At 41.6% G+C, this 22,014-nt stretch overlaps 1 protein-coding gene across 1 annotated transcript; it reads left to right on the top strand.

The window, feature by feature from the left end:
* The first annotated feature begins 7,954 nt into the window (after positions 1-7,954).
* Pou2af1 (POU class 2 homeobox associating factor 1) lies at positions 7,955-20,502 on the top strand. The gene is made up of 5 exons (XM_090319552.1): positions 7,955-8,164; positions 14,241-14,371; positions 15,417-15,459; positions 15,548-15,813; positions 18,523-20,502. Exons 1-5 carry the CDS (start codon positions 8,086-8,088, stop codon positions 18,835-18,837), a joined length of 834 nt encoding a protein of 277 aa, XP_090175678.1. The 5' UTR covers positions 7,955-8,085; the 3' UTR covers positions 18,838-20,502.
* The last annotated feature ends 1,512 nt before the right edge of the window (positions 20,503-22,014 follow it).

A 22,014-nucleotide genomic window follows, 5' to 3' on the forward strand; every position in this document is an offset into this window, starting at 1 on the left:
GAATGAGGGGTACCTGCTGGAGAAGCCAATCTGTTAGAAGTGATGCTGATTTTCCAGACTGGAGGGGAACAAACTTGTGTTCCCAAGATGGGACAACTCATCACATCTCCGCCCTATGCATGAATCACTGTGAAGAAAAGGACAGTTTATATGATTCATAAGATAAAAGCCACATGTGACCTGGGTTTGGAGCTGGTAGAAAAGCATGCAGTTCTTCACATGAGGAACTTTATTTTTATAGGCAGTCTTTTTTTTTTCTGTTGTTGAATGGTGTAGGCCCGTTTCTCACTGAGTTGCTTCGCTTTCTCTCAGAGGTAATTTGTTTCTGTGGATGCATTGGGATTAGGTAGAAACCTGTTTGTTTGTATGAAGTAAGTCTTCACTCTGTTGCCTCCTATTGCTCCCATTCTGTGAAGGCTTATGTATCCCACTGAGAGAGGTAGCACATTAGTCATTCACTGTAAGTTTTATCCTCGGAGTCAAATGGAACAACTGTGAACTTTATTTTCCATTCTGCTGATTGAAGGGAGATTCAGGTTATTTTCAATTGAAGTGATACAATCTACAACATTCATTGCTGTCTTGGTGTAAAACGTTGTTCTTTCAGCAAGAAGATTTGCCCAGAATTTGTTCTGTTTCTTTCTAAGGTTCTTAATTTTTTAAAATTCCCTTTGATAAGTTCAGATAGACCATATCACATGTAAATTTAATATACAAGAATCTAGGTCTACAGAAAAAATAGTTTTTTTTAAAGAATAACTGAAAATATAAATTTCATTAGTTAAAATGTGACTTCTAACCACCACTTTTTTTGTTGTTTCTTTCTTGTGGAAGATCTGTAAAAGTGAACTTGTTAAATGTGTGAGTCATAGGAATGAAACATTTCTCAGGTTATTAAGTCCCATGTATACTAGAAAGATGCATTAAAATATAAACAGAACTGAGCTTAACTTGACAGTTATGGACTTCTCTCAAGATAATTAGGAATACTGTAGTTTATTGTAGGGTAGTTAGGTATATCCTAGCCGAAGGATCCCACCTGTGGAAGCAAAGGGAGCTGACATCAATGGAAAGAGTATGGACATGAAGGTAGAGGGCCTTAATGTCTTCACTGGGAGATTCTAAGCGGCCATATGCATTTTCAAATACAGCAGAATCATTTGAGTTTTGTGTGAACTCCTTTGTTCAATTTTTAGGGCTTTTCTTTTAACAATTTGAAATGGGGGTAAAAGAATACCCTTTTATAGAACTGGCCTTAGTAAGTGATAGTGTCACCAGCATGATGCTAACAGCTCTGAGTTTGCTCAGCATCTGAGTTATAGGTTACTTTGCTATATACCTAGAATGTCATGTACTCATCTTTGTTTTCTTCTCATGTCTCCTAAGAGATGAACAATTTTTTTTGTCTTAAAAAAGAAGAGGTTGTGGGGGGCATGCTTTTATGCACACACCAGGGCCCATCATATATAGCCAAACTCCTCTGTGTAAGAGATCACATTGTGAGCTCATTAATGGAATACTTATGGTGAACATTTTCACATGTCCACATGAGTATACATGAAAATTCTCCTTGATTATCCTTTAGAGTTTTAAAGAAAATTAGGAAAGATCTTGCACAGTGGCTCTATGCCTTCCCCTAGACCCGAGTTGTGGGTTAGAGCACCAGGGTGTTTATACCTTGTGGAAAACCAGTAAAAACAGGGTGGCATCATCAACCCACTTAGAATCACCCCATGGAAGGGCAAAGTTTGAAATCAGACACCAAGAGCGCTGAAAAGGCACTTTCTTTTTCAGAAAACACCCTGGAGGCATGAGCTGAAATGACTGTACCCCAGGTTCTGGAAAGGGTTAAGAAAACATTTGCTTTGTAAGAGTAGTCTCCTCCCTACCTGGCCCATGACCCTTGTCTGTGGACTAAATGTGAACACAGGTTTTGGTTAGGATCAGAGATAGCGTGACAGAGCTTAGAGAGGCTGGCATAGAGAAGTGGATTTTCCTGGTCATAAATTTTGAGATGTACTTAGCCAGAAAGTTGGATAACTAAGTGATTTCCCCTGCAGATTCTCTCTCTGGGTTCTGTACTCGGGCCTCTCAGTCCATGTAAGTGAGAATTAGCATCCACCCAACAAGTTAAGAGCACATTAGAAATAGCATGGATGTCAGAACAAGACAGGGCTGGGTTTGACAACTGGTTTGACAATTGAGTTATTTTTCTCATATTCGTAAAAATCTGGAAAATGAGTATTCTAATGTTTTCCTCACTGTAAGAATAAAGTGGAGAATATTGGTAAAGTAATATTTAGTTCCCTTATAAGCAATGACAGTGGTCACTTAGTGTCTTCCTACTGTCAGCCCATTGACCATCAGGTTTATGCCAAGTTCCTTCTAGTCTACATCCTTTTGACACTTTGAATAGAAGAACTAAAAAGTCATAAAATTATTCTTGAGTAAACCAAGACCTTGATCTAAACCAAAGGTCTGCAAATATAGTCCATATACCAACGTGTGCTTGCTGCCTGTTTTACAATAAAGTTTTATTAAAACACAGCCATGTCTATTTATTTGCATATTATCTAGGGCTGTTTTTGTTACAATAAGAGTTGAGTAGTTGGAACAGAGAATGTACAGTACACAAAGCCTAAAATAATTACTACCTGGCTAGTTATCGGAAAGGCTGAACAAGCTCTGGTCTTACATGATTTGGTATTATTTTAAATATTCATTTCCCCAGATTACTTAGTATCTTGGGGTTGTACAATGTTAGCACGAATTGTAGATAAACTAATTAGAAGATAGTTTGGTCAGTGGTAAAAAATGAATTCAACTGAACTTCTTCCTTAAAAGGAACAGAATTGTGTTTAATAAACTGGGCACTCTTGGTTAGAAAGAGGATGAATTAGACAACTGCATTTCACTGTTGTTCCTTGCATTAGGGAAAGAGCTACATGATAACACATCATGTAGATTTAATTGATATTCTTCAGTTAGCTGGTTGTCTCATGATGGTGGTCTATCTTTACTATAGTGCCCAAAGAGGCACCTTTGGAACAGGAAATAATTATCAAGTTATTATGGCACAGATGGGGCTTTGCTTTCACAAAACTTGAACAAAGCAGAAGTTTAACAAATAGATAAATTAGAGTCTCAAAATTCGCATCATCACAAAGCTCCGCACTAAGGGTTTATTCTAGGATTCCACTAAATAGAGCACATTTCTAGGGCAATAAAAGAGAAAATGTGAAATATACATATATTTTCTGCACCTGAGTATCTCCTGCATAAATTCAGAGACATTTATGAAGAAGATATAATTTTAAATATATGGAGAGCCTCTAGTATTTCTTCTCTGTGTTTCAGCCTTTGCTTATTTAATTAGACCAATAAACACCTTTACTTCTTACCAAGTTTATGTATTGATTCAATGATCCATGCTGTTAAGGACAAACAGAATCCTAAGGAGAAATATAAATTCACAGGCACCTTTTTCAGATGAAATCGAGGCCATATAAAGCATGCAGATTTAATCGGCAAAAGAGCAGATGTTTTTCAAGGTCTATATTTTACTTCCTTCTTCTTATATTTACCAAAGAAAAATGCCAAATTTATCTTTCCCATAGTCGAAAAGTTACTGAGTCAGAAAAATATAAAACGCTCTTCCAGTTCACACCTGGAAATCTGTCCTTTTGTGAATAACAAAAAAATCAAGATTATCTATGCTCATTCACTAAATGTCTGAATGTTTGATTCATTAGCAAGTTCTGTAAATATTTGCTTTTAACTTTCCCATTGTAAAGGTTTTTTCTTTCTGACTCCTTCCTAAAGAAATTCTTTTTCTTTCTGACTAAACGAAGATGTCCATCAATTTCTTATTCTAAGCCAATGAAAACAAAGTTGGTTGATTGATTATGATCACTTGTATAGTTTTTACTCTTATAAAATATTTGTTAATCTAGTTTTCTCATTTTTTAAGAGAATTTCTTGACAAAAATAGGATTGGCTGGCACAAGGGAGATTATCTGTCTCTTCCCTCCTCCCCTTCCCCATCTGGTTATGGGGCTTAAACTCAGTGCCTGACTGCTGTCCCTGAGCTCCTTTTGCTCAAAGCTAGTACTCCATCACTTTGAGCCACAGTTCCACTTCCAGTTTTCTGGTGGTTCATTGAAGATAAGAGTCTCACAGGCAGTCCCCAGACTACCTGGGCTGGCTTTGAACTAGAATCCTCAGATCCCAGCCTTCTGAGTAGCTAGGATTACAGGCATGAGCTATCAGTGCTTGGCTGAGGGGAATTTTCCTGAAGCCCTCTTGTCCTGGGCTTCTCTGAAGTCCTCTTGCAGGAGACACCATTTCCATTTTCCAGTCTTACAGATAATTAGATTTAAATCTTTGTTTAGCCACTTAATCACTATGGGTCTCAGATGACATGAAATTACCCTTTACTTGCTGAATTTGATTGAACTTCTTTTCCAATTCTAGTTTTGGAGTTTAACTAAGTGCTTATCAAACATATTTTAGACCAAGAGTCCTTAATTTGGTAGAAGAGATTCTTCCATGTGTTCAGAGCTGTCCTCTACAGCCTTGGAATACATTAGAATGCTCTGGGGAGATTAAGGAACACTAACCCCTTGTCCCAGTCCAGAACTTTCTGGTTTAATTTCCCTCAGCACTGAGATTTTTAGATACTTTCTTGGGTGATTCTAACATACAGCCAAGGTTGAGAAGATTGAAATCAATAGATTCTAATATACATTTTGTCTCTCTATATTACTGTATCTAGACAGGCTCAATCCTTCCAATAGGGATGAGGCAGCTATGAGGTGATGGACACTTGTGTGGTGCCATTGAGTCTACCAAATACTATGTTGGAAAAGCTTGGATTACATTTGGTTGTACTGGAGAGACAAAGATTTGGCTAAGACATTAATATACTTTTTTCACATAAAAGAAAATGCATAAGAGGTTATCCAAGATTCTACGTAGTTCAACAGTGCCAATGATGTTTCAAGCACCCTCTGTCTTTCTGATCTACTGGTCTTGGGTGTGGCTTTGTCCTCAAGCTTTGTTCATAGTGGTCACTGTAATTCTTGGGCTACATCTGTGATCTTCATCACATCTTCAAAGAGAAAGCAAAGAAAGAAGCAAAAAAGAATATGCTTCTCATCACTGCTACTTACCCCCCTCCCACTTTCCATCCCCCAATGCACAACTTCTGACAGCTCATGGCTACTCCCAGCTATAGGAGAGAACAACAGAATTGTTTAGCTGGGCATATTGCCACCCTCCATAAAGCAATGCTTGTTAAAAAAAAGAGAGAGAGAGACAAAGCAGATGTTGGATGTGACAATTGCCAATCTTTGCCTTACTTTGAATGTACTATTTATTTCACTTCATCTTCATAAAATCTCCATGGTATAAACTTTCTTATGAGGTCTTTTTCAAAGACGAGGAGAGTGAAGCTTGAAGATTACACTAGCAAATGACTGGCAGTGACCATTATTCTAAACCCATACCCTAAGAATTGACTTGTCAGGCTGTCCTATTTTTCTATCATAAAGTCTGACTCCCTCCTGGGGCTTATGTGATGATACTCTTTGTAAAACCCCAAACCTTCCTTGTTAGATAAAGGCTGAGGGCAAAATGAAATGCATCAAGCTGTGGGTGGCTGTTCAGATATTGGGGACTCCATTTTGATGAGATTTACTTGTGTTTCAGTTTACTTTTTAGGGAAGATGCCCTCTATTGGCCTTTACAGATAACTTGGAAGACATCAGTGGAAGGCTCAAAGAGGGATTTAGGGTTTCTATTTAATAACCCAATCTATCTAATACCCAAGCAGCTCTAATGGAAGTCTGCACTGGAAGCCACTGCTTCTGCTTCCTTGGTATTTCCTTCTTCTTGAACTTTCTAGAGTTTTGAGAGTCAGATGTATGGGGAGCAAGATATAGTGAGTAGAGTTTTATTTGGAGTTAAAGAGGGGGTATCTTTGTTTGTTGCTAGTAGTTTAAAATCTTAGCTTCTGGGTCTAATGGACCCAAGTCTGAGTCTTACACTTATGCCTGATTGGGTGTGTACTGCTGGTAAGTCCTATTATCTCTTCCTGAAGTCATCTCCTTATCAGTACACCAAGGATATAGTTTTACTTTCATAGGATTTTGGTAGGCACTTACTATTCTTGACATTAAGCAAATATCCCATATTTAGAAATTACTATGATTACTTTCCCATTTTTTCTCTCTTTTTACCTCAGTGGACAGAGGTTATGTGGGCTAGTTATAGATTACAATTTGTATGGTCTCTGAGTTCTGCATTTCTTGTGAAATGACAGGACACATGTTAATGGTCTTGTGAGTCATAATAGAGCTTTATTCTTCAGTGTCAGGACTGATGTTGATGGCAGACCTGGCCATTTGGTGCCTAACTTGGCCATGACCTCCCTACCACCTTTGTAGGTTGGTGGCAAAGGTTGTACTGACTGGGAAATTTGTGTTTGCATTTTAATTCACAAGATTGGACTGAGGTGTTTATACGCTAGCTATGAGGAGAATGACACTTGGAATCTGTAAGAAATAGCACAAATGATACTGAAAACTGAAACAACAATGTGCTGCCTTCTTTTCTCAGTAATGGTTTCAGTTGTTACCACTTTCTGGGAAGAGCTGGTAGCCAAAGAATTATAAACTAAAAGAATCCACATGCCAGGTGTCGGACTAAAAAGGATCTGATCACCCATTTAAAAAAAATGCTGCATTACTCTTGAATCCACTGGAAAGAACTCTGCATTCATCTGGAAGGGAATTAAGATTGTTAAAACTTTGGGATAGAAAAGAAAGAAGAGGGGCCAAGGAGTTGAAATCAGGAGCAAGGCTTAACTTTGGTTGATGAGCCACAGCAACTCAAGAAAGAAAGGCATAAAAGGAAAAGTAACCGTCTTCATCATCTTATTGCATGTGTGTCGATTCAGTCATGAAACTACCTTTCTCTTGATAAATTAAGCTATTAAATAAATGTTATTTATTTAATAACACTAATCAAGACTTATGACTTCAGATTTTGGAAAGCAGGTTAACATTGGAAAGTATGTTAACATTTGGAAGAATGTTAACATTGAAAAGAAAATTCAAGGACTTCTAGGCTGATGTGCACAGTTTTCTTGTCATGTTCCTCTCTATTTGAACCAAATCTATTGAAGCACTCCAGTAGAAAAATTAAAATTCAACAATTTAGTAAATACCCAGAGGTCAGTTTATTCATTGCCTTCCCAATTTCCTTGCTTCTTTCTCTTTTCACACCTGCCAATACCATAAATACATTCTGGGCTTCTTCGGGTGATGGTTGACTACCTTGGCCACCAATCCTTCACTTCTTTCGGCAAGATTCTTGATAGCTAACCTCAGGTTCTTAATTTACAGAGTGAACTGCTGTGAACCATGTTGTCTTGGTCTTTATGAGCTTGGAAGCTTTTTGAGAAGGTCATCTTTTCAGTCTTTACGGGTTTCTTGTGAATAGGATAGGGGAAAATGCCTCAAAAATTGCCCTAGTGATCAGTCTTTCTGTATTGGAGAGTAAACAGTCCTATCTCTTACCTTTTCTTTATCTCTTGTCTAGCTTGCTTCTCATTTAAGCCTTACTGAATCAGATGAAGGTGGTAGGCATTCAAACAAGCCAGATCCATTTGAATTGTGAAACAGATACAACTCTGCCATGGTTTGTAAATTCTAGATCTGTTTGTGGAATTCTTTTTATTAAAGTTTGTATTTCCCACTGGAGTTCAGTGAATGGTCCACCTGGGGTGGACCAGTGGTCTTCACCCCTAGGCTGGGATATGGTGAATCTGAGATAGGCACCCTTTCCACTCCAGTGACCCCAGTTTCTGTAAAAGGCAGGCAGATGCAGCTGTTCTCTCAGGTTGGACTTCTCTGCTGTCATTTCAGTAAAAAAAAAATACCCAAAATAAAACCTTGAGGGGAATTGTTTGAGCCTCTCAGTTCTCGGCACTCTTCACGTGAGCAGACTGCTGAGAAAGTTTTTTTTGAACGTGTGTGGTGGGCTCTTTTTACTCCATTGGGAAATACCATTGCTTTGGGGGAAATGACAATGAAGGGAGACAAAAGCAGAACAAGTCAAGCCCAGAATCCAACTGGAAGAAGGAGGATGAAGAATGGCCCAGGTACCATTTGATGATTGACCTCTAGTGCCTCTCAGAGAAACGAACAGGATTTTTCTAGGCAAAGAGAAGCAGGTGGTGGACCAGGAACAGATTGTATTTGGACTCTGATGTCCTGCGTTTGGTTGTTGACACCATTACTAATGTTGGGCAAGTCACTGAATGTATCTGTGCATCTCTTGTTTTCATCAGTCAAAGGAAGAAGAATGGAATATCTCCTTGTTTATTCCAGAGATTGTGGCAAAGCCTCCTATGAAATTGTTTGTAAAAAAAGGTTGTGAGCCACAGAATGTAATGCAAATAAGTGTGAGTATGGTTATTTTGGAGTTCCTGAGAGGTAAAGCTAAGAAGCATATGGATCTTAGCCACTCATTTATTCATCATACCTGATCTATATAAAAAAGAGCTGAATACAGCATCCTTCTAGGCTCTGTTTGTTGTGCAGGCGTTTAGAAAGGAGAGTGGTTTTTAATCTTTCAAAATGGCTGATGTGACTGAATATATATTGAAGCTCAATAGAAAGAATTTTAAATTGGCCAGACTGTTGAGATGGGAGGAAAGGTTCCTGGCCTTTAGTTTCCAGGTGATAGAAATGTGTTTATCCCGGATCACAACCGGTCTTTAGTGTTCTCAGTTGTGGTTCAATCTTCTGCCTGCCCCACTGGCTCATGGGAAATGAAGAGAACAGTGGCTGGGAGAAAGGTCTTGTATCAAGGTCCTTGGAGCTTATTATAGAAAATAAACGTCTGATGGGCATAGGTTCTTTTAAAGTCATCGTAAAAGAAAAGTTACTGGTGACCAGTGTCTGGTGACCTGCCTCTTTGTCTGACTAGCATCTGAACTGTAGCATGAATGTAGTTTGCATGGGGTTATTAAATAAACAAGTACAGACAACTTTGCATAGTTCCTCAGTGATAATTTTATTGTGTCTTCATTGGGGAAGTAAAGCATCATACTCATTTAAACCAGTAGACTCCCGTGATCCCTCAGTTTGGTCCTACTCATGCAGCCGGGGCACTGTGTGAAATGACCGCACATGGCTTGGCTCTGAGGTGCTCTGCACCCTCCAGGGGAATGGCAGCTGTAGAGTTCTTATTTTTGTGCTGTGTAGCATGTCTGGGTGTGTAGCATGGGGAACTGAAACAACCTCTTCTGGGCTTTTATACTTTGATGTGTTCACATTGTTCATTTTGGGAAAGGGAAGCCCTCATTAGGTTCAAATTTACGAATTTTGTGATAAATGAGTTTTTGTTTCATCTTTCCTCAAACTCTACTGGCAACAGATGGCTGGTAGTAAGGAAAGGCAATATGGTGAACTCAGCCTAAAAAACATGGAGATTCCTATTGAAGGCGAAGGGTTCATGTTTAGGTAGACCAAGTTTTCTAGGTGATTGACACTAAGTAGTTACTAATGAATATTTACAGGTTCCTCAGACCTCAGCAGAATTGGTGAGAAATCTCCCAAGTTTTGGGGGTGTGCTATCCTGAACTGCATATCTATAGTCTTTAGGAAACTGGCCTTTCATCATCTCTGCTGCTGAATTATTATTTTGAACTGCTTGGTTTTCTTCGGATACTTTTTCCAAATTATTATTTAAGAATCTTTTTTGGGGGGAGATTAAACTCAGGGCCTTGCACTTACTAAGCAAGCACTGGACCTCTTGAAACCATGCCCTCAGCCTTTCTGCTTTGGTTACTTTCGGGATATATCTTGCATACATGCCAGGGCCAACCTAGACTGTGATTCTCCTATTTGCACCTTCTGTGTAGCTGGTATGGCAAATGTGCACTATCATGACCAGTTGTTGCTGGTTGCGATGGGGATGCCTAACTTTTTTTCCAGGCTGGCCTCAAATCATGATCTTCCCTGTCTCCAACTTCTGAGTAGCCAGTCTTACAGGCTTGAGCCACTGTGCCTGGCCAAGAAATTATTTTATAATTTCATTAAAAAATATTCCAGTTCGTTTGTTTTAAAGTTAGCTCACTTTAGGAATCCAGCAGCCCCAAGGTGAGACAATCCTGATTTCTGACAAGTTCCCTCTTTCAGATTTGTACTTGGGGCTCAGTTCTTGTGCTGGAGGCAGTTAAGATCCCAGTATTTACTGTGGAATTAGAAACATCAATCACTGCTTCACATAGGTTGGTGTGAAAGGCACTAAAAACTTGCAAATCCACTTGGCTGTTGTGCTTCTTTGGAAATTGTCCTGAGGCTTTGGATTCTGGTATTTCACAGGCTCTGTGTAAAGATACTCAAAAGCATCCTTACCTCTTGTCTGTTCCTGTGGAGTCAGTTATTGGATTCCTTGGCAGCTGGTGGTGGACACAATGTCTCAGGGACCTTCAGGATCTATAGGAATTTTTGATGCAGTCAGAAGAGGTGAAGATCTGTGCATTGTTCTGTCCGTACTCTGTTGTGTCAAGGCACATCTGTTGTCACTTGGATTCCAAGGAAGGCCAGGCATTAGAGAGAGCCCTCAAGCTCTCTTTGTTCATTGATTTTTTTTTAAACAGGAGGCAGGAAACACTCATTTGACAAGATTCTGGAAATATCCTGTTGGTTCCTTCTAGCCAAGTGTGTGCTGTGTCTTCTTCCTGAGAAGGAGTAGAACTGAGAAGCCTCTGGGATCTTCCAAGAATTGGACATGCAAATCAGCGTAGTCATCACAGATATTTCTGCCTGTGAACTGATCTAAACTGAGATGCATACTGTGGGATTGGGTCTTTTTTGTCCCCCAGCTGACCACTGTTCAGACCCCCAACATAATCCCAAGCCCCAAGTATATAGGGCCTCATGTTGTACGTACTCCGTGCCTACAAAATAGCAGAAAAATCAAACGGAGATAAGTATAGGTCGAAGAATACAGCTGTAAAGAAAACTGATGTAACCACAGATGATCCTGAGAACGGGGCATGTAGAAGGGACCAAAGTCATTAATTGAATCTGAGAATATTTTACAGTCAGCAACAACCCAGATTTGATTTTTGGCTTTCAATTCCATTGTCATTACTGCTTAGAACAAAGATACAGGTATTCTTAGGACACATACACTGGGTTAACTCCTCTTGTTATATACTAAATCAGCCTGAATCTCACTGTTTATGACAGTCATCTTATTGATGACTATCAGAGATTGCTGCCACATTAGGCTATTACTGGGACCTGTGTACTTCACTGGACACCACTCAGTGACATGGCAAATGGAATTTGTATAGAAGGAAGGGCTTGGGGTTAAAGGTATGTCTGAGAAATGGCAGAAGGAAAATAAATGTATAGTGATGTTTAGAAATGCTCAACATATTCAGAGATAGGGTGTACAGGGTCTTTAGATGCTGGTGATAGAAAACATACATGAGTATGCATTAGGTCACCAACACTAAATTCATACTCTGTACCAAAATCTGTGATAAGCACTTTCTATGTAATTTCCAGTGCCCTGTAACATGCATATTGTTATGATCTGCATTTTATAGGTGAGAAATGAGCTTCATTTTTATAGGTAGATGTGAATGGCGAGCTCATTACAGGGCAGTGTAAGGGCCGTATTTATGATACTTGTGACCATAAGGCAGGTTGGGTAGGAGGAAGAGCTCTCTACAATCACCACTCTCAAAGAAGAGTGGAAATAGATGGAAGGAAGGGAAGAAAAATAACACGTGTGCAGTATTTGCCATATGCTGAACCTGGCCTTGGGAATTCCCCATGATTGTTTCCCATTAATCCTCATAATAACCATGTGAGAGAATAGATATTATTCCCATTGTATAGATGAGGAAATTAAGGCTCCACTCCCTAAATAAATATGAGAATTCTCTACCAGTGAGCAACAGCCCAGGCTTGATTATAGGTGTTTTTGGCTGCTAAGACCATTGCTGTTTCTGCTTAGAAGAAAGATAAAGGTGATACCAAGGCACAGATATTAGATGGGGTCCCTTTGCTATATAATATATGACCCAAAATCTCTCGGCTATAATGTTACCTAATTGATGTCTGTCATTACTGTTTTACTGCTTAGCTTCTTGGTTTTATCACAAGATCAACAAGGGCAGGAGCTACCTGCATCCTAGTGTCTACAACATTTTAAAAGATTGGATGCCAGCAGAGACCATTTGTTATGACAGGGGGATTTAAAATGAGAGTAACTCCTACTGAGTCATAACAGAAGGTTGAACTGTTAAATCAGGGTGCTTCAAATCCACCTTCAGAATTACTGGAGGAATCTTTTGCCACATTGATTCCTATATAAGACCCCCCACCATAATATTCCTAGAAGCAGGGCTCTGGGTATCTGAATTTTGTGTCACTCTTTGGTTGATCATTACATGGCCAGAGTGAGGAAATGGGTTTGAAGTCTAACCTGAGAAACTGGGGTCCGACTCAACCATCTGTATCTAGGGTTTACTTTTCAAGTCCTGCTGGTGGTAGCCAAGTCTCTCTGCCTGCTAGACTTTTAGGCCAGGCCATGCAGGTGCCTAGAACCCAAAGTGAAGTCTGATGCAGAATCGGGAACAAAACCTTATCAACTCAGTATTTACTGAGCAAAGTTCAGCCATGGTAGAGCTGTGGATCCGGGTTTCACAGATACCCAGTCTTCCGGGGACTTTGATTCAGTATTGGGTCTTTGAGGGCCTTATCAGCTCTCACCTGAGACTTCTAGACCAAGTCCTTCGCACCAAGGGTCCAGGTCCAGACTGATTTGCATCTGCAAATTGCCACAGGGCAGCCTTGGCTAGTTTGGCGTGCTTTCCCAGGCTAGTTGGTACATTGGTTTCTTGTCTTTTATAACAACTGGGATGGGAAACCTCCTGGCAGCAAAGTAGATATTCTGGCCCCAGGACACATGGTAGGCATTGGGCATTTGTCCTAGATCCTGGGAGCCACCAAGAAACTGGAAGCCACTTGCTTTAGCCCATCTGTTCTAGAAGTCTAGGAGAGTTGAGGGGAAGGTGAATGGAAGCATATTCTAAGGGATTACCCAATTGATTAATCAACAATAATCCTCACTGAGCCTCTTCCAAGTGAACAGGCACCTTGGGAAGATAAGACAGAAATCAAGTGCAGCAGCTCATCTTCGGATGTTCCTAATCTAGTTATAAACTAGATTTGAAGTCTACATCAAAATGAATAATTATTGGGTGGGGAATTTGGCCTAATGGTAGAGTGCTTGCCTAGCATGCATGAAGACTGGGATTTGATTCCTCGGTATCATATATATAGAAAAGCCGGAAATGGTGGCTCCAGTGGTAGAGCACTAGCCTTGAGGAAAGTCCAAGGACAGTGCTCAGGCCCTGAGTTCAAGCCCCAGGACTAGCCCCCCTGCCAAAAAAAGAATAATTATTACACAACAGGCTGAAGATATATTGGATACTTACTTGCTCAGGATTTGCCTACTATATGTGAAGCTCTGGTTCCATTCCTAGTACTTAACCAAACCCAAACCACAAAAGCACCCACATTTACAGAAAGCTTGCTCTGTACCTGATTTTATATGACAAGTATACCTCACTTCTTAGTTATCATGTCATGTGACGCCTCACAGCATTCCTTTGACAGGATATTGCAGATTCACAGGCACAGAGAGGCTTAATAATTTTCCCAAAACCACACAGATGGCATTGAAGGCAGGATTTGAGGCCCTGTCCTCTGCTGACATCTATGTGAATATCAATAGATCTGGGGGTGTTAGGGAAGTTGGGGATGCAGAAGTCTGTAGGCTGAAAGATGAAAAGAAGGGAGAAAATCTCTGGCTATGAGAAATGTCCTGGCATGCAGGACCATAGAGAGAGGTACACACAGGCCTTTTCATGGGACCCAGAGTTCATGTAGTTAGGATACAAACTGCTCAGAGAAATGGGTTCAAATATCATTGTGATGCCTTTTCAATTCTAGACAGAAGGGCTTGGCCTTCGTTATTTGAATGTAGGGGGAGTCATAGAAGGTTTGAGTACAGGAGGAAGGACTATATCAGAAGAAGCACTCTAGGAATCCTCAAGAATGGGCAGATCGTAGAGGAAATGGGCACTTGGGGTTGGGGATCTGTATGAGAAAAACCATGGGTTCCAATGACATTGCTTTTCCCAGCCACAGCTCCAGAGCAAGCTTCAGCCCCACCCCGGCCATACCAAGGTGTCCGAGTGAAGGAACCAGTGAAGGAGCTACTAAGGAGGAAACGCTGCCATGCCAACAGTGGGACAACTGTCCCACCAACTGCGGTGAGAGTTTCTGTGGCGTGTGTGTGTGTGTGTGTGTGTGTGTGTGTGTATGTGTCCACGCATGTGGAGGTGCATAAGCATATGCATGCATGCAGGTGGGTATGAGCTTGTGCATACATCTGTGCATACATGTGTGGGTAGGATAGAGAGGGTGGCCCCTGAAAGGATTTTCTTTTTTTTTTTGAGTTTTTAATATATTTTTATTGTAATTAATAGAAAGGTTACATTATATTCACCAGCTAGAAGGTGCATTACTTCCCATACATTGATACCCTTTCTCATGTCTTAGTCCCCATTTCCTTCCCCCCACCCCTCATCTTGTTTTCCCCCTTCCCTATCCGATTTCAAATAACCAAATATGCATATATACAATATATCAGCTAATCAGGTGAACTACTGTAACAATATGAGATAACCAAGGGACAGCAAAAGAGATGAGAGATAACATAGTACATTAAGGACAACAGTCATTCATTATATGGATTTTGTTTCTATATCCTGGAGGTCCTTTCATTTAGCGTCATACTATATGGTCTTACATATCTAGGTTTTGTTCTATTGTAAATCTCTGCTAGGAGAGCCCAAGGTTTCTACTGATTATGACAAATGAGGGAAACCATTGAGCCTATGTTCCTTTGAGTCTGGCTTACTTCACTTGATATGATTTTTTTTCTAAGTCTTTCCATTTCCTGAAGGGTATTTTCTTGCTCCAAGGGACATCCCTGGGTGATACTGTGAGGATGGGTCTGGACTAGTTGGTGGTTCATTGAAGTGGGATAAAAGATAGTGGAGCTGGTTCACTTAGCCAGTTGAACAAGGCAACTGCCAAGGCCTACAGGAGTCAGTAATATTCACCCTGGTGTGATTTGGGTTAAGTGTACCATCTTCTGGCTCAATGGAAACACTAATTCTTCAAGACTGCAGGTGGTAATGGTTGGTGTGAGTGCTGAGGAGATTCTTCCAGGCACTCTGCTATCCTGGGGCCCCTGGGAGTTTATCCTTCAAAGGCCTTGCTAACCCCAGCTCCTGGTCTTTCTCTCTCTAGGTGGTGCTGCCCCACCAGCCCCTGGCGACTTATACCACAGTGGGTAAGAGGTCCCTGCAGCCCAGCTCTTCTTTAGGACCTGCCTGGTAGCTCTATCAGTTCTATTCATTCTCTTCCCCCGCCCCCCACAGGTACGTCCTGCCTTGACATGGAGCTCTCTGCTTCCACAATGACAGAGGAAGGGGCCCTGTGTGCTGGCTGGCTCTCTCAGCCTGCCCCTGCCACCCTCCAGCCCCTGGCCCCATGGACACCCTACACGGAGTATGTGTCCCATGAAGCCGTCAGTTGTCCCTACTCAGCTGACATGTATGTGCAGCCCATGTGCCCCAGTTACACAGTTGTGGGGCCCTCCTCAGTGCTGACCTATGCCTCCCCACCTCTCATCACTAATGTCACGGTACGTCTCATAAAAGTGGGGCTATACCACCCATGGTATCCTGTTAGAAACAGCTGCTGCTGCTCCTCCTCCTCCTCCTCTTCCTCTTCCTCCTTCCCTCCCTCCCTCTTTCCCTCCCTCCCTCCTTCCCTCCCTTCCCCCTCTACCTTCTCCTTGTTGCGATACTAGGATTTGAACTCAGGGTTTTTTCACTTGGGAGGTGGGGGATGCTCTACCACTGAGCTACACTTCCAGCCTTCACAACTTCTTATGCCTGTCTAGTCATGTTTTGTGTTCCTTGGGGTTGGGAAACTCTTCTCCTGCCTCTCTGTGTGAACATCTCCAGCTTCTGTGTAAGCAGTGAGTCTTGGTTATAATGAGTTGAAGCTTTCAGGAAGCGAGGGACCAGGTGAAATATGTGTGGGTGTCCAGGCGAACCAGTCTTTCCTTTCAGTCCAGATAACTCTGAGAGTGATTGTGCACTTAGCCAAGAGAATTGCTAGAAGACCTCTAGGCTGAGTAAAAGGCTATATAATCATTTAAAAAACTAGTTTTGAGTTATACCCACATTAAGGTAATGTATTTGAGTTCTGACGGTAGTGTTAGATTGCCTACACTACTCATTATACATGAGCCCCTTGGTTTAGTGACTTCATCTCTCAGACCACATTGTCCTGGAAATATTAAAAAGAAGGTTGTTGTTGGGGAAAAAATGAGCTAACGCTAACATACAGAAAACAGTAAATAAATGTTAGTTATTATCACTTTATCAAAGTATGCCAGCAGTGTCAGCCAAGGGCCACCACAATCAACTGCTAGGTAGAAAAGGAAGTCTCTACCACCGGAATGAAGAAAAGGAGTCATAGTTGAATGTGTATGGTGTCCCTGTGTGATCATCAAGAATGAGACTCTTACATGTGTTGAGGGGAGAAAAGGCCTGTGGACATAAAGGGATATAAGTCTATCTCAGGGAAACTGTGGGAAGTAAGCTGGAGCCTCATGAATGGTTGAAGACCCCACCCTTGATGGTAGTATTTGCTTTGGGTCCCCAGGTCCCCTTTATTGCCTCCGTGTCCAATGTCTTCCCAGGGGACCTGGTCCCTGCCTCCAGGTACCTTCCTGGCAGGTCTGTAGGAGCACACTCCACAGCAAACCAATTTTTCAGTGTCGAGGAGAATAAGTAGGAAGGGGTTAATTCAGCACCTTCCTCAGACAACTCACTTCCATGTCAGAAGCCTGGGGTGGTGGACTTAGTGATTCACAGCCATTTCATTACTGAGGATTCTTTTCATTATTTATTCCCTTTGATCGTTCCCCCTTTCTGCTTTGAAAGGTCCTGTGTATCAAACAAACTGTATTTATTAAGAAATAATGTATTTGTTTTGTCATGTTGTAAATTAACTCATCAAAGCTGGCTTGAACCAATAGTGATCACTACTGAATTGTAGAGATAAGACCTGTATTAGGAGCTGGTTTGAGATATAATTCTCTCCCTGAGCAGGGAACCTGCTGGCAGATTATAGTTGGGGATTCTGGGTTGGGAAGGAAGCACAGGTCCACACTGGAATGGAAGTGATGAATACACAGTGAAATATGCACACTACCTTGGATGGTCCCCTTCCCACCCATCATTCAATGGAAAAACAACTTGAAAAGCCTTGTTACTCAAACTATGGTCCCTAAACCAGCCACACTGGCATCCTGGCAGACTAGGTTAAACATGCAAAGTCCCAGGCCTCACGCTAACCCCCTGGACCAGAATCAGATCTCCAGAGAGCTGAACAAACTGTCCTCAAAACAGCATGACAGGGGCTGGGAGTTTGGCCTAGTGGTTAAAGTGCTTGCCTAGCATGCATGAAGACCTGGGTTCGATTCCTCGGTACCACATACATAGAAAAAAGTCGGAAGTGGTACTGAGGCTCAAGTGGTAGAGCTCTAGCCTTGAGAAAGTCCAAGGACAGTGCTCAGGCCCTGAGCTCAAGCCCAGGACTGGCAAAAAAAAAAAAAAAAACAAAACAAAACAAAAAAAAAAAAACACCATGACAACTGGAGATGATAGGCCAGGTGGGAATAGCAGGGGGAGATTTTTGGCTTACTCCACAGCCATCTCTGCAAGAACTTCCCCTTTTATCTACTTTTCTCCGCCGTGAAAGGATTTGAACCTCTGGCAGAGTTGATGGCTTAGCTTCCCTGTGCTGTCACCACCAGAAGGGTGGGAAGTGACGGAGCAGTGCTGGTCCATGAGGATCTTGGGATGCCAGAGTTGCTGTGTGAAGCCAGGACTCCTTTTATGTCTGAGCAGGACAGCAGCCACCTTCAAGATGCAGCTACTGGGTTGAATGACAAGTTCATTGGTTGACATGAACATAGATTTAAGATGTACATGTTTTTCACGTTTTAAGATCTCTAAAATAAGGATATATTTTATATTCAGCGAAACCTAGCAAGTCCTCTCAAATTTGTTCAGCCTTATGACTTTATTACTATTCTGATCTCATTTTATAGGGAAGAAAAATGAGGTTTCCGAAGTGGCTAGGACACATAGGTTGTCAGTGGCAAATGAGGGACACAGTTGAAATCTGCCTGTCACTTCACTGGGGGTGGAGCTTCAGAGAGTGAAAAGGGAAGAGAAGGGCAGAGTTGAAGTAGAGCTGCAGATCCTTAAGAGACAGGGATGGACACGTGAGTATCCCAGGCCTGCTAACCATTGGTCCTGTGTTTCCCCTACAGACAAGAAGTGCTGCTGCATCCACAGTGGGGCCCCAGCTGGAGGGCCCCGAGCACCAGGCACCCCTCACCTATTTCCCGTGGCCTCAGCCCCTTTCCACATTGCCTACTTCCACCCTGCAGTACCAACCCCCAGCCCCAGCTCTGCCCGGGCCCCAGTTTGTCCAGCTCCCCATCTCTATCCCTGAGCCGGTCCTTCAGGACATGGATGACCCCAGGAGAACCGTCAGTTCCCTGACCATCGACAAGTTGCTTTTGGAGGAAGAGGATAGCAATGCCTACGAGCTCAACCACACCCTCTCTGTGGAGGGATTTTAGGGCTGAGAGTCCTTTTCCCTGGAATTAGGGTTTTCGGATAAGCCCAGATGGAGCCCAGATTCATACCTGTGCTACACTTTCTACCACAAAATATAATTAATCTTTTCCTCTCTCCCTCCTCTATTCATTTCTTACATGATTTTCTCCTCCCCCCCACACACATTTATTCTTCCAGTTTTCTTTCCATGGGCAGGGAATTACTAGGATATTAACCCTAATATTTTATGCCAAATGTTGACAAGTTGCTATCTCATCCTAATCCTGGGAACACTCCCCTTCTTTCTGGTGCCTGCTGCTTTGTGGTAGCTGCGCACTGCAGAAGTGTCCTAGGTCATTACTCCCACTGTAATTTTGAGGTGCATGGGGTGCCTGTGAAGAACCAGTACTACGTGCACTTCCCAGATGTGACCACCAAGGACAGATCAGATACCCAAGATCTTGAGCGCTCAGTTCTTGCAGTTGCTCTGTTTGCTCTTCTCAGCCTTGGCCAGATTTCTCATCTGGGCATCAGCCTTAAAGACTGAGACTGCACAGTGCTAGGTTGGGGGTGAGGAGGGAACATCTGGATGGATAGGAGCATGGTCAGTGACAGGGCAGAGGGGGATGGGAACACATGGTGAGGGAGGGTGTGTGTGTGGAGAAGGAGGCTTGGGTTTTATGGGCAGAGGAGGAAGGCAGAGGAATGATTCAACTCCAGGTTACTTGGTTACTAAGAAGGGCATAATCTTGGGAAAACTATTATTTTAAGAGGTGACAGTATAGCTGCTGTTGAGAATATCTGCAAGAAAAGCAGAACTGTTGGAAATAGAAATAATGATCTCATTGGCCATTTCTTGCCCCTCTCCAGATTCTTCACCACAACCCCTGGGTACTTGCTTAATGCTAACGATGCTAATGATGTGAGCTTCTTTGATTATCTCCCATTGCTTCTAAGCCTCAGTATGTTGAGCTAAGGCCGCTTCTACCCCAATGCCACTCACCATCCTTTCTAGAGCCTCAGCTAGAGCATCATTAGATTTCACTTCAAGGTTTATTTTATTCATACTAGAGTAACATTTAGACTTTTCAGAAACTCAGCTCTGATAGTGGCCGTAGGCCCATGTACTGGCACATTGCCTACTAATGACACTCATGGCAGACTCGAGCTGTGCACTCTACATAGAATGAACAAACATTTTCTGAGAAATGACAGTGTCTTTGATGCATTTCCATTGTTTTCCCTGCTCTAGGTTTGTTTTGATCCAAATTTCTCACCATCTGCTTCAAACCCCTGCATACTTATCTTTGAATTCTTTTAATTCAGACATGTTTCCATTTCAAAGTCTTAGGACAGACTCTTGGATATAAATTCATATCTCTGCTGATAGTTATGATGAGCAGTCAAAGGTTAGGGGAGGTTTCAGCCCTGTTTTATGAAAGCCTGGTTACCCATTAAAAAACCCCCATAAAACACTATGCAAGATTTTCCATCTGTGTGAGGATTTGAGGAGACACAGAAGCAACATCCATAAAGGAGTTCAAGTTGGCAGAACTAGCCAAGAAAATACTTTGTGGATTTGCTTCTTTTCTAAAGGCACAATGTCTTGGCTGTAGTTTAGTCTATTTGGGGTTCTTCCTGGATTATTCTGTGAGATGGAAACATTTTCAATAAAGATTTCTAGAATTTTCTGTGCCAAAGAGTTTTGTTTCTTATCAGATTAATTCCCCTTAGCTTCCAGGCCCTTGTCAGACAATGTCATTAGAGGAAGAGCTTATACTAGTCTTGTTGATTTTGCAAATTGATCTGTTTTCAGGAGGAGATAAAAGCAGTTGTTTCCACTGTACCTATTGCCCAGCAGAACATGAACATGGCTAAGTAAGCTTGGTCTCTCAAGAGAATGGGGATCGGAGAGTTGGGAGAAGATCTTTTAATCCGATTATTCTTCCTATTATTTGTGTTACATGAGTCATTTCTCATATGTTGGCTGTCCAGGAGTAAGTCCTACTATTGGCAGGTCAAAGCTGACTTTGAAAGGCCATCAGTTATAAGCCTAAATGAATCCATCCTCTAGGATTAGGAATCACAATAAAATAGAAGACAATGTCACTTCCAACACCAAGCTTTAGAGGAAGAGTTTTGGAGGAAGAAGTAGGGATTGTTTTCCTGATGAATTTCTGAATTACAAAAAGAAAAAAAAAGCCAAGTGTAGTGGCTGAAGTCTGCAATCCCAGCTGCATAGGAATCATAGGAAGGAGGATCATAGTCAAAGGCTAGTCTGCATATGAATGGGAAATTCGATCTGAAGAATAGCTTAAGCAAAAAGAGATGGCTGCATAGCTCAAGTGCCTGCCTAGCAAGCACAAAGCCCTGTCTTCAAATCCTAGCAGTACCAGATGAGAGGCAAGAAAAATGGAAAAAGTAAAACAAAACATCCGACAACCAAGTGATTCCAAGATTCTGGACTTCGAGTTGCACCCAATTCCAAATGAAAGTTTGAAGACACATTTTAAAGCTAAACACAAGTCTGCCATCAGAAACCAGGGAGAAGATGCTTTGCAAAGATGGAATTGTTGAACTGAATGAAGTTGGGAGATTCTCTATCATCTGCTCCTAAGTTTTGGTATGAATGTGTTTAAGCTGATCACACTGGAGCTCTCTGTTTTTCAATGACCATTTACCAATATAGACTGTAGCTTAACATGCTTTCTTGCAACACTCTTAGGCTAGTGTTCTTCATCTGTTTGTTAGTCTGATAGCAGTCGCTGCTGTGGAAGGCATTTCATCCATTCATTCAACGTATCTACATTAAAATAATTTTTTCCTATAAATCGGCAACTTACGTAGCAATGGGATAGATAATGTTATTATGATTTGTGAATATAGTGTGGAGTAATTATCTCAAGTCAATGAATACTTCAAATACTTTTTGGTGGCAAGCACATTTGAATTTTACTGTCATAGCAATTTTGAAATGTATAATACCCTATAATTGATCATATTCACCATATTATGAAATAGAGCTATGGTCTTCCTGAAATAGATCTGTGTTCTTCCTGCCTGAGATTTGGTTGTACTTTTGACAGTGATCTCTCTATTCCTCCTACCTTCTGGCTTCTGTAGCCAACACATTCTACTTCCTGCTTCTATGAGTTTGAATTTTCTCTTAGATCTACATGTAAGTGAAAACATACTATATT

This window comes from Megascapheus bottae, chromosome 27 (genome assembly GCF_031878675.1).
Source record: "Megascapheus bottae isolate mThoBot1 chromosome 27, mThoBot2.hap1, whole genome shotgun sequence".
Taxonomy (NCBI): domain Eukaryota; kingdom Metazoa; phylum Chordata; class Mammalia; order Rodentia; family Geomyidae; genus Megascapheus; species Megascapheus bottae.